This window comes from Melospiza melodia, chromosome 3 (assembly GCF_035770615.1).
Source record: "Melospiza melodia melodia isolate bMelMel2 chromosome 3, bMelMel2.pri, whole genome shotgun sequence".
NCBI lineage: Eukaryota > Metazoa > Chordata > Aves > Passeriformes > Passerellidae > Melospiza > Melospiza melodia.
The window spans coordinates 57889099-57907980 of NC_086196.1; the positions used below are offsets into that span (position 1 = coordinate 57889099).

General features: G+C 39.1%; 1 protein-coding gene across 3 annotated transcripts in view; it reads right to left on the reverse strand.

Annotated features, from left to right (window-relative positions):
* Window positions 1-5236: 5236 nt before the first annotated feature.
* The window catches only part of CNST (consortin, connexin sorting protein), a 46786-nt gene continuing 33140 nt past the window's right edge, over window positions 5237-18882 (reverse strand). For all 3 annotated transcript variants that reach the window (XM_063151900.1, XM_063151899.1, XM_063151901.1), the window contains 3 exons: window positions 16586-17445; window positions 8820-8955; window positions 5237-7148 (listed from right to left, as the gene is read on the reverse strand). In XM_063151900.1, coding sequence (XP_063007970.1) covers window positions 6943-7148; window positions 8820-8955; window positions 16586-17445 — 1202 coding nt within the window. In that variant the 3' untranslated portion in view covers window positions 5237-6942. The remainder of the gene's footprint in view (window positions 7149-8819; window positions 8956-16585; window positions 17446-18882) is intronic.

The following is an 18882-nucleotide window of genomic DNA, read 5'->3' on the forward strand; positions in this document are numbered from 1 at the left end:
GTGTAACACCGAGAAGTTATTCCCCCTTATTTATCAATTTCTACATAAATCTTTAAATATTTGAAAAGTCACTAGAAACATCAGAATATATTTTTTTGCTTTAGAGCTCTTTTCAAACATACTCTTTTCTATTATTTATGGTGGGTCTTTTGAAGCAACCTCGCTGCTTTCTGTGATGGTAGATACTGACATTTTGTCTTGCTGAAATTGACTGTGTGGATCTTTAGTGATTCAAATGTTCCACTCCCTTTTTTTCTGTAAGTCCCTTCCACAGTGCACTGAATTCAGCTGGCTCGGGAAAAATAGTGTGAAAATGTTCTTGCTACTCTGATAGCCTCACAGACAATCTATCCATTTCATTAGAAATTCTGGCAGGAAAGCTGTACAAGCACGAAGATTCCCAGCATCAAGTGGCAAGATGCATGTTCTCTCTGGCAAAAAGCATTAATTCCTATTTCTGGAAAAGAAACAGAGGAATTGGCTTAATGCTGTATTTCTCTAATAAAAAGATAAGAAACTGATTAATGGTTCCTAGATGAAAGTTTAAAAAGAAAAGAAAAAAACTTCTAGTGTAAGGTGTATGGTTATGTGGAAGGAACATCTCACATCTCACATTGCTCAACTTCTAGTGCATGTATGCTTTCATCGTTTCTGATGCAACCACTCCCTTCTCATGCAAGGCTGCTGGCTCAGGAGAACAGGATGAATCCTGGCCAGCTTAAGGGGGGCACTGTTGGGAACACAGCATGGGCACTGCTTCCCTGCACTGCAAACAGCAACTGTGGAGTCTGGACATGTTATGGCAAAGCCAGTCAAGCTTTCTCATTGCAGTATTTGGCACATGGTGCTTTCTGAAAAACATTTAGCTCTCACTCTGAGAGCTGTTTTGGTAACAGCTTTAAAGCTGATCGGTCTATGAAAGCACAATAGTGGGGCTTAAACTCATTTTCAGTGCCAGGCAAAGAAAGGGGACACGATCATTAACTGGCACTTGACAGGAGTGTTACTGGAACCTTCCCAGCAGCCTCACAAATGAGTGCTGCATCAGGGGCCCAGTTGGCTAAAAGATGACACTTTGCTAGACAGCTCCTTGGCAAAAAGCAGAGGGAGAGAGCTGACGGATCTGATGTCATGTGAAGATGTATTCAAACTTGTTTTCAAGAAGAGCAGCTTAAAATTTTAGATTAATGGAGGACTTTGGTCTAGAATTGGACATATCTCAGAAATTTTGGCTGTGCTTCAGTGCTGTCTCTAATATTTTCTGTTTTAGCCTGTTTAGCCATATTAAAAAAAAAAAAAAAATCCGGATGAACCCAAGTGTAGGACTTTGGCTGAAATTCACTGGTATCAATTCAGTAACAGCTGTCACAGAGCAACTGTAAAACAGCATGCACCTACTCCCCACCATCATTTTCTTCAAGAGATGACCACAATATATGGACATTACTGAAATCAGTAAACCCTGGGCTCATGTTATGACAACATGAATTACCATGACTTTTAATTCAAAGTAATACAAATCACAAATGATATAAAGGAGCCTTAAATTCTAAAGGAGCCAAATTCTAAAAAATTCATTTTTAAAAAGGAATTTATAGTTAAATATTTTAGGCATCCTTGGGTAGCTATTTTAGAAAAAAATATTTCAAATATTTCATTAAGACACATGGACATCAGCAAGCAGTCCTTTAAACACCAGCCGTTTAAGAGTAGTACAAGAATCAGTGTAAGTTCTGCCATCACTGCTGAGCCAGTGAGAGTCAAGAGCTTTTACAGCAAAATTACAGTTGTAATTGCTATTTCAGTTTTGCCCGTGGCCTCATTGCTGATTTCTAAATCTAACTATTGAATTTCAGAGTGTGAGGTGGAAGGGACGCAGGATCCCTATTTTAATAGAAGAATTCTGGATCCCTGTCAGGAAAGAAGATACTGTGGACAAGAAAGGGAGAAGAATCAGGAGTACAGTGGTAGAAAATAGTGTATAGCCTGGAGAAGAGATGATCTCCCTGAGGAGGTTACCAAGAAATGCCCTCACAGCAGTATTGGGAGCATGAGAGACAACAAATGGAAAGAGAGATTACACAGGGTATAAAGAAAACCTTTTCACCCTGAGCACAGCCAGGCAGAGGAATATGCCCAGGGAAGTTGTGCAGTCTCCATCCTTGGAGGGTTTCAAGACCCAACTGGATAAAGCCCTGAGCAATTTGGCCTGATCTCAGCTGACCCTGCCTTGAGCAGAAAGTTGGACTAGAGACTTTGTGAGGTCCCTTCCTAACTCAATTCCCCCATGGTCCTGTGAATGATAGAAAATGTGCTATTTCATCCTGGGAAAGAAGTGGTAAAGAGGAAAGGAGCCAGAAGGAATAAAAATGGGTGGGAAAGTGTTGCAAAATGTAGCATTGATATACTCCTATTCAGATCAGAGGCTGCTAGGTTGGATTGACTTGCAACTGTTTGTGGTTTTATTTCTTTCATTGAGTTCAGAGAGCAGAATGCCTTGTGACCACTATCCAGGTCACCCACCAATTACCAGGAATTCTGAAACTCACCATTTGTCAATTTGCTTTCACAATGATACAGTAAGGCAACATTTTAGTACCTGAATCCCACCTGTCTGGCAGCACCAGGCTCTGTGAGGAAACTGGGTTTTTGTTAAACTATTGAAACAAAGGCAACCAGAAAAACTACACCAAACCTTACACGTTTTATCCTCACTTTCCATTCTGATTTGGGTTTAGTAATGAAATTCATATTGGAGGTACTGTTCATTTACTTGAATTTCACAGAAAATCTCAGTCTTTTCAGACATTTAGAAATCACAGTATCCAAAAAGGTTAATGTATTTTATTTGGGACAGTTTTTATTTTTTTTTTTTTTTGCTACAGTATGTAAATTACAAGCTTGGGTGACTTTCAAAGACAGTTATTTACTCCTTTTGCTAAAGGAAGCTTAAGATAAATTTGTTACAAATAACTTTGATTCCCCTCAGATGTTCTTGGTTTTAGATTACAGTACAAAGTAGGCAAACATGTTTCCTCAGGAGGGTCATCCCTTCAGGTTATTGAGTGGAACAGCACCCAGTCACACAGGAATCTGGACTTCCAAAGTACTCTGTTTACCTGATAGTTCAAACTTGCCCTTTACTACCAAGAACCCCTAAACCAGAGTTTCCCTTTTTGTTACAAAACTTCCTCTACTGCTTGTCACCAGGGCTACTATGCATTTTCCAGGTATGAAACCAAGGATAATGGAAAAAAAATTAACATACAGCCAGAGTCTAAATCACAAACTTCTGCTGGCATACCTGAGTTGTGGAATGTTTGCTTCCTTATGCTGTCTTGAGAAGAAGCCTGTAGTCTAGTGTGGCTACACTGCAGCACAGTGCCTTTCTTGGTCTAGTCTGGGCTGTTGGGGGTGAGGGTGTTAATTATGTGGTCAGATCTTTTGTCAGCATAATGCTGAATCTACATAAAAAGCCTTGTTGGATTTTTCTTTATCACAAGAATCTCTTTGAAATAATTATGCTCAAAGAATAAACAGGAAGGTGGGGGTTTCTAGCAGAGTGCTGCAGATGATTAAGTGGCACAACTTCTCTGAAGGTACACTAGCAGCCTGAAATCCAGCCTTATTTTATGGAAAGTTTTTAAAGCTACTGTCAAGTATGGAACCATTTCCTGAATGTTTCTACCAATTACAAATGTTTCCAACTCAGCACAATATGGTCCCTCTATTGCCAAGCAAAACAGCCATAAAGACAGTGGCAGGGAAGGAACAATGAATAAAAAGTTATATACAAAAGGCTTTAAAATGCAGCAAGTGTGTGTGTGAAGAGGAAGCCTTTTCCCACTGCTTTCTTCCTCCTGAAACAATCTTAGCTGTTGCTTGGTATTATTTTACCTCAAACACTCAGATGAGTAATAACTGTTCCAATCCACTATTTCTTTTTGCTTTGATTTACCTGTTTGTAAGGTCCTAAGCCCTCAGGTCACCCAGCTGGAAGCAATGTCACCAGTATTCCAAAGAGAACAGAACACACAGGAGGGCCAACACCAGGCCTGCCTGCACACTCTTTGGAGCTCCAGTGCAAAGCAAATTTTGTTCTGTTGATAGCTGCAGGTTTGGTAATCTTACAGACCATTTGCACTGACAGAATTGTCACACGAAGGTGTGCACCATCAGCTTTTCGTAAAGGAATGCCAACAGAAATTGGATCCAGATGTGAACCCTCGGTTGCCACTGAGGAGTGAGCAGCTGAGCTCAGCTCAGGAGCCGGACAGCCTGTGCTCATGTGCCTGTTCTGCTCCCCCAGATCCTGGGAGCCTTGGCAGGGCTGCTGCCCTGGCACAGCTGGGGGAGGCTCAAGAGATGCCCAGGCCCCAAGGGAAGGGGGTCTGGGGCACACAGAATTCTGGCTGCTCACTTGTCAGCGGGCACACGTTGGTGATGTGCTGCACAACCTCCTCTTCATCTCATAGGCAGTTCTGCTGATACTCCTGAGTCTTTGCACCAGGAACACAGCACAGAGAGAAAACACCAGGATTTGGATCACTGATTTGAAACTGAAATAGTTAGTAAAAACTGCTTTGATTTTAAATAGCTTTATAGTTTTAAATAAAATAATTGCTTTAAAATAGTTTTAATTAAATGAACCTAAAAGTTGTGGGTCTTTGATATCCATGTCTGATATACTTTTAAATAAATAGATCTATAAATAGCTCTTGATCTTTTTGGTGATGAAGTGCACAAAAAGTTAAAAATATTTTTTTTAAGCTGAAATGAACAGTTGTCTCTTTAGGAATAGACTTAATATCCAGAAACACTCAATGCAAAATTACAGAAACTCAAAATATATTCTAACTACATAGTCACTATAAATACATACTTTAACTGAAAGCATGCTTTTTAATTATTCTGTGAGTAAATTGCCAAAATAGAAAATTAAGCTTCTCTTTAAAAGAAAAACTAAATAAATAAACAAACAAACCCAGAATTCAAATAATAAACTGAACCAGCCAGTAACGTTTTAAAACAAAGTATCTTTCCCTTTCTCCTTTAGAGTAGCCCATCATGATACTCTTGAGGATAACAAACAAACAACCCCCAAACTACCATTCTCAAGTTTCTTTCTAAAAGCAAAAGTTTTCATTAATTTGAGCATTTGAAATTTGCTAGTTTAGTATAAAGCTGCACATGAGGCTCCCTAGGGTATAAATAAACCAAGCCTCCACAGTGAAAACCAAAGGAGAAATCATACATGCAGTTTATTCTAGAAAAAACCATGATTTTAACTTTCACTTTAAAAACCCGTTAAGTGTAACAGTGCATTAGGAACAACCAAGCTCACTAGAGGGACAATTTGCTTGCAAATGTCAGAAAGCATGATCTTTAATGTTATAATTCTGAGCAGTATCTCAAAGATTTCACTTCATAGCATTTTACAAAATAATGTCCTAAACCTGAACACGCTGCATCATACAAGGTTAGTAAGCAGGAAATCACAGAGTGGAGTGAAGTGGGCCCCTCAAAAATGCAGTTTCCTGAGGTGTAAAGGAATCCTTTCACACTCACCCTGTCAGCAGGGCTGCACACTGGGCTCTGGGCAAGAACAGCTGCCAGCCCTCGAGCAGAGCCTGCCCCAGAGGCCTCTGTATCCAACTCTCACCTTCACTGCCCTGCCAGTGCTTCTCTCACGCCGCACAGGGAGGGCTGAGCACCAAGTGATAGAAACACCCATTTCAAATTGCTCTTTGCACTCATCTAAATTTGTTTGTAAAGCTGAGAAAGAACAGATTTTACAATCCAGGTCTCAAAACTGCAGGGCAAATAAATGCAAATGTGCTTTATCAGCTGGAACAAGTGCCCTGGAACACTGACAGGCTGTGGATCTGCAGCAAACCTCTGAACCTCTTCTGCTGGATCAGTCCCCCTTCACATAAACCAGAGGCTGCAGCCACACAGTTCTGTGAGCTGGGCACTCATTTGGGATGAATCAGACATGAGCCCTAATTCCAATAAATATTCATAGACAAAGGCAAGGATCATTATTCCCCATTTATGGAGGAGAAACTGAGGCACAAAGTGATTACTCCAAGTCAGTGATGTAGCTGGAGGAAAACCCAGTTAGCCCCACACCTGCCACCAGGTGCTTTAAAATGAGCCAAAGCCACTTGATTATTTAATATGAATAATTTAGTAAACATCTTTTGTTTCTGTGTTTAGCGAGACCAGTGATTTCTTTTTTAACCTTCCATTTCTAAAACAACCCACATGATACTGAGAGTAAAGGTCCAAGAAATTTAGTGAAATCTGCCAGCAGATTTATCCCATTCATGATTTTCACTGCAAGCTGTAAGATACAGGGTCAGCCTGGTAATTACCGAATGAGGGCTCTGGGAATGCCACTGCACTCTTCTCACTCCACCCAAATAATTACATGGCTCACCAGGAGAAATAAAATGGATAAAAACATTAAGACTTAGAAAAAAAAATAATGTTTCCATAAAACAGAGACTTATTGCATGATAGCTGGAGGCAACACCTTTGCACAAACAGCTGTAAATTAAAGCTGTCCTTTTACTAAGCTTCCAGAGATTGCTTACACAATGTGTGGCAATGGGAGAGAATACAGAAGACAGTTAATTTTCTTCCTTCTTCTTCACTTGCTCAAGTGGATGAAAAGCTACTTGCCTACTTTCAAAAGGATGAAGAAAATGACTTTTTATGCTCCCATACCACGCTGCTACAGTTGTGAACAGATGTGAACATTGTGCCACCTGATTGCTAAACTAAAATTTTCTTGATTTCTAAGTAAATGTGAAAGTATATCGTCAAATACACATCACCTGCAGGTGGCAAGTGTTAAAGAACTTGAAATCACAATTTTGTTTTACTCTCTCCAGTAACCACAGGTGAGCTCTGAGCGTGCTGTGTCCATCCCTTCAGCTATGAGAAGGCTATCCAGTGTTTTAGCTCTTCCACACGCTGCAGTATCTGTGTATAATAGAAATCCATGTTGGCTGCAAACTCAGTACACACAGGGGATTCCATGTCACCAAAGGTGCAGTACAGTGCAGTTCCTCCAATGCTAAGGAAAACGGTTGCTATGCACAGCAGGACCAGCAAAATACAGGAGCCACCAGATACTTCATCTGCAAATAAGAGAAGAAAAGGTGAAAAAAGATGCTACACAAAGCAATACAAATGCATGTGAGAAAACTTGAGACAGGTTTTTATCATGAATGGGTCAGGAGGTAAACACATTTAATAATGCTCACCATGTCAAAGTGACCACAATAGACATGGGGAATTATATGTTTCTCAGTCTCTTCAGAAACCTAAATAATTCTCTTGCTTCATTTCTGCAGTCTGTGTGCCTGTCCCTGCTGGGATCCCTGGTGGAGCCATTCCATGCTGAAGCACAATAAGCTCACCTGGGAGAAGGCCCCACAGCCAAAGGCATCCCCCATGGAACAGCTCAAATGGAACCAAGGCTTTGAAAGGAAACCCAATGGAAACACGCTTGCTTCATTTCTGGTGACACCGACTGCACTACAATGAACTGCTTGTGATTACCCTCACATTTTCACTGCAGACACAAAACCTTCAGTGTAGGTTAATGTGAGGGTTTTTTTTTTTATTTTACATCTCAGTTATTTTCTGCTAATTCTTTGCATGATTGTTTATTCCAGAGTAGGAGCAATGCAGAAGTTGAAGAGGTGCTGCTACATCCCCACAAACTCACTTGTCCTTGCTTATCTGTACATATGAACAGCATCTGTGCCTTCTGTCAGACTGATAGGGCTCTAAGGAAATTTCTGTGCTCCCTTCAACTCTACACAGGGAGAAGAAATGGGATAAAAAGAAACATTCAAGTTTTTTTTTTTTTTTTTTGGTGTGTGTTTGAAATCAAACTTGAAGTAATAATAATATAAAACAATTTTCCTTTTGAATCACTAAATCCTGGGGGGAAATCAAAGAAATAACTCTAACTGGAATTTTAAATAAAACATAAATACTTTTAAAATAATTTCAAGAAAAAGATGGGATAAGGTCTCTTCAGGCTGTGAATGTTTGAGACATGCTAACACACTTTTAAGAACGAATTTATACCATTTAGTGGCTGGCATACACAGTAGATAGAAGTTTCTATATCATTAGCAATCAAAAGTAATTTTCTTAGTATCTTTTCAGTTTGAATAACAGAGACCCTAAACTAAAAAAAAAAAAAAAAAAAGAAAGCATAACATGAGAAACATACTAACATACTGTGTTTCTCATGAGGCTACTTAGCCCATCAAAAGGTGTCAAGCCAGATTTAATGACAGCCAGCAAATATGTATGGATGTTAAATTATAAAGCAAGGTTAAAATGTGACACCCTCCAATTGCATGGAAACCACTAGAAAGGGTTGGAAATGTGCCCATGGACAAAGCACAACACACTTGTTTCTCTTGCATCTCTCTACCTACACAGTAAATGGATTTAGGGAGAAAGCTTACATCTCCCACCTCTAAGCAATGAACATTAATGAAAGGACTTCAATTATTTGCCACTTGTAAATCATTCAGCCAGAGGAAAAAAACAGTGACTTAATTCTCAACCAAGCTTTAAATCAGAAGTGTGCTCGCTGTATCCTTCTGTAGTCTTGTTACCCAAACCTGGTACAGATTAACAATCTTTGATCATTCACTTTTACTTACTAAGTTTTAAAAAAACAAGACAGTATATTGAATAAATGCCTGCTTTGTTGCTGTGAACAAAAAGACTGACAACATTTGCACCCCAAGAGCACAACCCATGAATTAACAAATTTAAACTACCTTGATCCAATGTGTCTTCCATTTCTTGGAATCTCACTCTTCTCTTTGTTTGCCTTTGCTGGACTTGAGCAATTGTTTTTCCATCTCTGTCATCTCTCTTCTTTAGTATAGACACCAATCCTTCCACTGGGGTAATCTATCAGGAAAGTCAGTGAGTGGCACAAGAGATGTTAAATAGAACTCATGCTTTGATTTCTCACAATGACTCAGGGAGGAACCAAGCTAAACAGTTAATAAATGATTTCCAGTCTACTTTTCTTAAACATTGCAGCACTTGTGAAACCTTCTTGGAGACATCAAGTCCTGAACAGACAGGACAGCTGCAGTATCATTCTGCTGCTGACTGACACTGCTTGCCTTTAGTTGCTATACAAGTGAAATGCAAACACATTTTCTGCTTGGATGTACTTTGTGTTCCTTTGTAAGCTCGCATGGGCAGGGACAGTGGTGAGGCGGATTTGTGACAAAATCACTGTCATCAGAGGGCAGGAAGAAGTCAATGACACACTGCTGCTGCCTCTCCAAAGATATAATCCTGCAGAGACCATCAGGTACTTATGGAGAGATTAATTTTCCAGCACTGCAATTGGTTCCCAGGGGGGGACAAGCAGCTACAGTGGGGCTACAAAACTGAAGGGAGGAACACTAGGGAGAAAAAAGAAGGAAGGAAAGGAGGAAAGAAAGAAAGGAGGAAAGGAAGGAAGGAAGGAAGGAAGGAAGGAAGGAAGGAAGGAAGGAAGGAAGGAAGGAAGGAAGGAAGGAAGGAAGGAAGGAAGGAAGGAAGGAAGGAAGGAAGGAAGGAAGGAAGGAAGGAAGGAAGGAAGGAAGGAAGGAAAGGAGGAAGGAAAGGAGGAAAGAAAGGAGGAAAGAAAGGAGGAAAGAAGGAAAGAAAGAAGGAAAGAAAGAAAGAAAGAAAGAAAGAAAGAAAGAAAGAAAGAAAGAAAGAAAGAAAGAAAGAAAGAAAGAAAGAAAGAAAGAAAGAAAGAAAGAAAGAAAGAAAGAAAGAAAGAAAGAAAGAAAGAAAGAAAGAAAGAAAGAAAGAAAGAAAGAAAGAAAGAAAGAAAGAAAGAAAAAGAAAGAAAGAAAGAAAGAAAAGCTTCAGTGCTCTGGAGAGATTCTAGCTCCACACTGTAATAAGCTCTCTGCATACAGCAGCAGCTCAAAAATCCCTCCCTACAGGCTGGTCACCCAAACAGCTTGCACAAACAGCAATATGGCCAACAAGTCAATAAACCACACCTTCTCTTTTCTTTGCTATAGCATTTCCATTAGCTGCAAGAATATATGCTAACCATACTGGGTTGGTTGAGCAGTCTCTAACTTCCTAGTTACTAATGAAATGAAAGTAGGTGAAGTACCAGGAGAAAAATGCTTTCCTAAGCAAGTAGTTCTTGGTGTACTAGAAATAAATAGAAATTAAAGTAGAAAGTATGTTTAGAATTGCCTTTTTTTTTTTTACCTTGTGGGCATCCTTGCCTCAAAAAACATAATAATTATTTCTTCCTAGACCTCAGTAGGACTTTAATAGATCAGCAGTAACATTTGTTGAATTGAAAAGTAGTAGGTATACATTTGTGCCACAGATAAAACATATCACATTTATAATTGAATTTGCAACTCTTCTATTAAATAACCCCAAAGGCCGCTAATTTCCACAAAAACTCCAACCACCCCAAATTTTCCATGTAATACTGTAGTTGCAGACAATGGCTATCTATAAAATAAGTTAAAAGAGCACCCATAAAAACTTGTCTGCGTTGCATTTCAAGAGCTGTAGAGAAACAGAAAACAACCAACTTCATAACTTCTGTTCTTAAGCTTGCCTGATGCTTTGAGCTTATATAAAACATTGATTATGGTCAGAGGGATGGAGCCCTGCACACAGGGAGGCACAGGGCACAATCCAATAGCACTGGAGCAGCTTTGGCCTTTGCAACATGAATTGATAAATGTGGCAATTACACTTGCAGGTCTCTGCTCTGGCAGTGTTTTATAGCCCTCAAATGGGCAAATAACGCTACCCAGAACAACTCAGAGGATAGAATTGATCTCTGCCACACTTTTGATAGTCACTTTCCCTTTTGTTTATTTGCTTGATAAGAGCTTGAATGGATTATTTAATGAAACAATGCAAGGAAGTACTTGGAAAATAGTGGAAGTGTGGAGGCAGAGGAAATAAATTAAGTCAACATACAGAGGACCAGTAGCTGGCACAAACGACCCAGAAATAATAGTCTGCAAGTGTCTCATCACAAGAAATAGTGCACTGAGGTGCAGCTTCTACTGGTAATGTTAAATTAGCCTTGCAAAACTACCACGAAAATTTAACAGGGCAGCAGAAAAATCAACACTTATGTTTCTTTGTTGTGACAAGGAAGGGGGATTATGTAGGAGTGCTTTAATTTGACTTATTTGTTTGGAAGGGTGGAGATGAAATGATATTCTTTAGGAGAGTAGATTATTTTAAGCTTCTGCTTACAGCATTGCTTTCATAAAGAGGATCAATTGCTCCTCCCACACAGCAGGCTGGCTGTTGCCAGGCATGATTATTCCCAAGGGGCTGGGACTGCACCAGGTGGCAATGTCACCCAGAGATGAAGGGCATTCCTACCAGTCTGCCCTAAGACTGGAACTGGTGGTCCGTTCTGCAAGTCATCACTGCAGCCCGAGGCACTTCCTTCTCTCTGTTGGCTCTTGGTAGTTTCTGAATGACAGTGTCACAAACTTGTGCCTTCTCCAAGCTTAAAACCAGAGGGCTATCCTTGACAGGATTATGTGGAAATGTGTTGCAGTAATTACAGTTACATAAAAGGCTTTCTGGAGCAAAGACTTGCTACAATGAGGTTCATTTACTTTCCCTGTCAGCCTACATGGATACATTTCAGGATTTACTTTAAATGTATAAAGAAGGAATGTGACACAGCACGGGTTTCTCTATTCTGAACATCTTTTGCTTAAAAAGAGGGAGCAAATGCTTTTGATTTTGCAATAGAAATCAGTGTGGCTAGTGTTACTTCCCTATCTCAACAAAAGCCATAAACTGTATTTTGAAAAATGGCCCTTTTACGTGATTAGTCCCTAGAATAAAATCATGGAATATGTTGAGCTGGAAGAGATTCACATGGATCATCGAGCCCAACACTGAGTCCTGCACAGAGCACCCCAAGAGTCACACCATGTACCCAAGAGCATTTTTCAAACACTTCTTGAGCTCTGTCAGGCTGTGCTGTGACCGCTTCTCTGGGGAGCTGTTCCAGCGCCCAACCACCCTCTGGGTGAAGAACCTTTTCCTGATATCCAATCTAAACCTCTCTGGACTCAGCTCCATGGCATGACTATACTTCATCTGCCTTTGAATTTTATGAGTTATACACTTAAAATTTTTTGTCTTTGTCTACAATACACAAAGTGATTATATTAGATCCATCTCCCACTAATTGAACATCCAAGGAGAAGGACTTAGCTGCCACCCAAGATGAAGTTCTACATTCCACTCTTTAGGAGGCAGGGGGAATTAAAAAAGGCAGAATATACTATTTAAATTGGAAGTTAATGAGGGAACTGTGGTTAATACAGTTGACCACAAGTCAAGCAGAAACTTGACTTGAACCACAGGCAGAAAAATGCAGGCTTGCACCAGACTGCCCTGCAAACAGCTCCTACATGAAAGAGCTGCGTAAAGGACCCCATTGAAACATCAGATATTTTCTTAATTCTAAGCTGGATAATTAACAGAAGATGGTCTTGGAATATCTATGTAACTGAGTTTACGCAGCTCTGCTGGCCTTCACAAAATCTTTTGACAGGAGTTCTTACAGTCACTGTACAGGAACTGAAAGTGGCATGTAAGTATGTGGTGGCATTTTCACCAACAGGCAAAAAGGAAAGCAGCAATGACTGTTGGTTAATTGAAACTCTGTTAAATAAAGTTTTTCTCTTTTCCCTACCATTAATAGAAAGTGAATTTGCTTCAATCAAAAGTTTCACACTTTTCAGATAAATTTTAATAACCAGGTTGCAAAATTAGAAAAAATAAACTAATTAAACTACCTGTCTCCTCTCTGTTTAAAACAGAATTTGGTAATAAAATAAAAAGCTTCTTACACTGTGCTTATTTTCAACAAATATGATGTGTATATACTTAAAGACATACTGGAAAAAACTAAGAAAATAAGGCCTTGTAATTCAAGTATATGGACATAAATACAAACCCCAAAATGGAGGCACTACAAACTAGAAACTAGGAATAAAAGCTCATTGTATGAAGCAGTTTGGTCTGAATGCAGAAAACTACTCAAGGTGGTTTGTGTATTCTTCTGTGGGCATTCAGTTACGTGGCAAAGGACTGCAGCTTTATTACAGGCAGTACCAGATTTTTTTAAAGCAGTAATCCCCAAAATGACAAAACTCAGACTGCCCTGTGATACAGTAAAAGCAGCAGACAAATCCCTTTGCTAGTAAAATACCTTAGATAAGTAATTTGAGTTTGAAGGAGAGCTGACTTAGCAGGTTCAGGATTCACACCCAGCTACTGAGGGTAACTATTTCCTGCTGAGACACTTGCCCTGCACGTACCTGAGCTCCTTTATACAGCAACAAATACCTGACACCATCTAAGCACTTCACCTGGGAGCACAGCCCTTACAACTCAAAGCCACAGAACCCAAGCCATGCAAGAGAACAGAGGATCCAAAACATTGCCTCCAAACCTAGTGAAGAATTCATTTCTTGGTATACAAACTGCCATCGAAAAGCTTTCTGTTCTGCTAGACAGTCTCACTAGCTTTGCTTTCTAAAAAGAATTACCCAATTATAATTTCTAATAAGGAAAAAATTTAAGATTTTACTCACTTCCCTAACTGTCTCTCACACAGAAAGTTTATGGTACAACCTTTTATTTTATATACCAAAATGCAACTTTATTGAGGTTACAATTTGTTTTGCCACTGGTGTGTCATTTCATTCTCAAAGAAATGATAGCAAAGATATTTAAGAATAGCCATATATTTCTAATATCTGTTGTTGCCAGCTTCTGACTGTGCTTCCAAGTTCTTTGTTAGCTGTATGAATCTTTTTTCTATAAAATGCCTGTGGTTTTCCATCATTTGCATCATTTCCATAATTTGTTGTACATGGTTTGTACTAGTGAAGAAATACTCAGTAAAAGGGCCTGTACAGTATGAAAACTACTACTTCAGTTTTGCAACTATTCAAATCCAGAGTCAGATTTTGGTGAATTTTCACTCTTGTAACTAGATGTTGTAAATGATAAACTAAAAGCAAGTGACAAAGTATCTAAGTTAGAAAACTGCATGAGATTATTGGATGGACCCAAGCAAAACCTCCTCACTGTAAATACCTACACAATATTTACCTTTCTCCATCTTCAATAAATTATTATTACATGTCAGTTGAAGAACATTAATGAAATTTTATCTTCCCATATGGGTTTTTTCTATTTCAAAATTATCTTTACTTCCACCTTCCATTCTAATTTGTTTGTGGCAGTTTTGGAAACACTTACTTCATGACAAGTTTTATCACAGTCAAATTGATTATTTTTTCCTTTTTTACTGCCACATTGGTACATTTCATGTGATTCATTTAATTTCACTCATGTGGCTACCACTGCATTTTCTAGACACTCATTAACAACCAGTGTATGAAAACACTATTATCTTCTTAGGTTGCCATGGCCTGAACAATGCAATTTCAAAGCCTTCAAGAGGACAAGAAAGGAAGAAGTATTACAGCTGGGTACAAAGATTCCATCTGCTCGTCAAAACTTCAGTGCAATCTCATTTTGGCACTGAAACACAATCAATGAACACAAGTTAACAATGCTGCTTTCTCAGGGGTGCCAAACTCTTTCAAATGTGTCTTCCAAGAAAGCTGTGGGTGCTCATCACTTCTGAAAAACAACCCCTAGGCTACTGATGGGTGGTAAGATTAACTGGAAAAGCATCCTATAAGTGTATAATGAAACAATAGAAGCTGGTGTGCTGTCCTTACCTCACCCTGTGGCACCTAGAAATCCTAAGTATTGCAAAACAACCCCAGATGCTGCATATGACAAATTTTAATTGCTACTGACATTAATCCTTCTGCCCTTCTCCCATTTAAGCCCCTGTCCCACACAAACTTGGGCCTCTTGCTAAGAATGATCCAAGGGGACTCTCACCAATGCAGCCAACAGGATGCCTTACATGGCCAGAAAAAGTACTATGGAAAAAGGTGCTTTCTCCTCTGCAGAGACTCAACTCTGCCATCAGAGTACTGACAGTCCCAGCAGCAGGAGAGCAAACTGGAATTGAAATTGGATGCCCTGTAAAGCATCATCATCAGTCACAGGGACAATCAATACAAGCATAATTTTTCTAACAGTATCAATATGCTGCTTCCTGCCCCATCCTCTGAAACACAAATGGCACAAACATAGCTATTTAAAAATAGATGCTATTGGATTAATCTAGGCTATATCTATGTGAAATAAAACAGTACTCCTCTGCTAAAATGCAGCACTTTCAGTGGGCTCAAGAGAAACTTAATGCTGAGGGGTGATACTTAAATTACTCTTTTGTTATACACGTATTATACACTAAGCGCAGACTGTCAACATAATGCTCTTTTTCAAAACACCCTCTAAGTGAAGACAAGCCAATGGACTCATGAACATTTGGGATACATGTATTAACATGTATGTGGGTTTCCACATCTGTTTGTTTACAGCTTTGTGCACACGGCTGTCAGTCCTGGCATGTGGCATAATTCCTGAGAGCCCACAAAAGGACAAGAGGCATGATCTTGGAAAGGATGCAAGAAACTCTTTAGGTGGGGAGAAAAATCAAAATGCTCTCTTTTCAGCTCTGGAGACTTTACCAAACATGTAATGACATCAGCATTGATCTCCAGTATTTAGTTCTCTGCTTGGCCACTGTCCTTGAGCAATTGTGAGGGTTCTTGGTCTCTGTGCATTAGCTTGATCTATAGAGAAGTACTATAACTTTATTGCCAAGGGGATAGTCTATTGTTAAAGATCTTAAAAATAGAAATGAACTAAGAAGATACCTTCATACAAGCCTTCCCCCTCCAGCATCTGAAATAACATCATTTCACAATACACTCTTTTTTAATTTAAAATAAAAAGCTCTTAAGGATGCAAATGCAGCAAAACCAGAAAAGAAATAAAGCAAAGATGTTGCCATTACACTCTCCAAAAAAGTCCCAAAGCAATAAATCTTCTCTATTTTCAGAAGAGCAATTTAGGTTATGAAGCACTCACCCTTGTTACAGGCCTATCAGGTGGGTTCAGGGTTAGAAGCTCTTTCTTAGCTTGGGCTGAACAACAAATCTGCCTAACTTGACAAAATCAGAAACCCATTCATTCATATACAGAATTTATATACATGTAGTTCTCACCTCTATGGAATAAGCACAAAAAAGCAAACTTTGTTCTGTGCATAGAAATGAATGATGGTACATCATAGGCATTCTCTGTCAGAATAAAAGAAAAATTAAACTCCCCCTGGTATCACACTCATAAGATCAGTCTTATTTCTGAAACAGTGCACTGCTGGTCAAAAAGGAGACAGAGAGGCAAAACAAAACTTTTTTTCTGAGTAACTCAGAACAACTAAATATGTATAGATTTCAGATTCGAAAAAGCGATACATAAAGGAATATTTAACACATTTTGAAGCTGGCAATATCTAAAATATTTTAACTGACATAAACATGAAAGACTTTATAGGATTTACAATATTTACCTCAGTAATCTCTATCCTTCTTGTAAGTTCATCAAGAGAAGAAAAGCTGTCATCTAGAGATAGAGCTTCCAGGGAGTGATAAGATGCTCGTTCAGGTGAAATATCTGGAACAGCGTCAAAGTCCTCTTGGTTTGCAAAGTCTGCAGATTCTTCAGTGTCTATTATGTTTCCATTCAAAAATCTCAGAAATAAATCTTCTTGTTCATTATGGACCTTCTCCTGCTGTCCTATTTCCTTGCACACCCGTGAATGGGCAGCACTCTCATGCTCAGACCCTTCATTACACCCAGAGCATTCACCTGAGGCAGTTCTGTCCCATGAAGACTGTTCATCATCATCATCATCAGGCTGTATCTGTTGCTGCTTTAAATCACTATTTCCAAGCTGGCCACTAGGAATTTCTGAAGAGCCAGCAGCATGTTTTGATCTGAGCAGACTTCCATCAGCTGGCACATCCTTATCAGAAGGAACCAAATCAGCAGGCATATAACCATCATCTGTTAAAGCCAAAGCATCTACCATTGGCTCAAGAGGGAGTTTCACTCCAGGCTCCCCAGCCCCTTCTATTTCCACTGCATCCTTGGAGAGCTGTCTTTCCCTCAGCTGCAGGCTGTTATCTCTACCAGCATCCCCAGATGACAAACAGCCCGAGGAAGGCCTGCCCCCTGTCCCTGAGGACTGGGTGTGTGGCTCCAGCGTGGATTCAGCACTGCAGAGCTGCTCCTCCATGTGGTCCTTTCCTGCAGCTACCCGGACACTTGCTGCCTCTGTCTGTCCCTCACTTTTGTTTTCACCTGGGCAAACAGTGCTCAGCTGTTTATCTTCTTTCTTTGGTGCAATGCCAGGACAAGTTTCAGTACCTAAGTGCAATAGGAAAAACAGTTCCAGAGTTTTTAAATGATTCAAAGCATCAGCCCAGGGGGGAAAGAGTATACTGAGATTTGATAACATTGTAACCTAATGCTTCAAAATGCTCTCCCATAAAGGGCAGGTATTTTATGCTCCAGTCTGGATAACTTTTGTTAGTAGTCTCTGACTCCTGGTTCAGGAAAAAAAATGTATTTGCACACATTCTTGCAGGTGAAGCCCATGATTCAGTGTCCTTCTGCAAAAAGCTACTCCCAATACGTAATCTTTCTGAGCAGTCACTTTTCCTCTAATGGATATTTTACATGAGTCATCTCATGGAGGCCTGGAGTTCAGACAAATGCACTTAATTACAGAAAACTGTACCTTGATGCCAGTGTATCTATCACCTAGAGAGATGTCTGCATTTCCTTTAAAGAAGTTGCAATTATACTAATTTAATAAATTTTAAATTTGCAGATCAATAGCTCCTTTGGTTAACACTAAACTAAATAGAAATTACATTTCCCATAAATGGACAGCATTAAAAGATGGTGCTTTTTGGATCACTTAGCTGGCACATTAAAAATGCAATTTGATGCAACTTACTTCTGTATTCATATTTACAATACATATGAAATTTTTTTCTTATCTGAAATTTCAGAGACACACAAAGAGTTCTACATAGCTTGTGAATTCACCTACTCTTGGCATGATCTGCTGATGAAGGAGTAGATGCTTAGATCAAATTACCTATGAAATTATTAGGTATTCATCATTACAAGAAAGCCAAACCTCTGTTTTTAGGCTTAAAAAGAGAGGAAGGGGCTGTTAAGAATTAAAATATCAAAGTAAGCTAGGTAGGACAGAAACTGCCTTTTATTCCATACGTTAATAAAAACTATGTTAAGACTATGTTATAGTAGGACAGCAATACCCTCAATCAACAAATTAATAACTTTAGAAAACACTTATTTGCATTTTTTGGTCATAGTGAAGAGCAGAAAGGTTTTATGAACAGATTAATAAAGATATCAAACAATGCCCTTCTTAACTGAGTTCTCCATGCCAATTTTATTCTTTCCTCACCTGTTAAAATCTCTCTTAAAATGTGAGCAATTTCCTGAACTTGTTACACAAAATAGTCACATTTCATTAAAGGTTTGCATTAATTCATTGTACTGAACAATTTTATTAAATTCCAAACTCTACCCCTTTTAATGGATAATGAAATGCAAGGCAGCACAGAAAAGACAGACTTGAAAATTGAAAAAGAGAATATCCAAGCAAATCAAAATGTGGAAAAAACATCAGAATGACATTAACTGAAAGAAAGAGTACAAGCAACCCAACTTCTATAAAACACTGAAAGAATAGGTGTGAGACAGGGACTTTTTAAAATTAGACACAGATGAGTAGATAGCTCAAGGGATTTGTAATGGGATACTGAG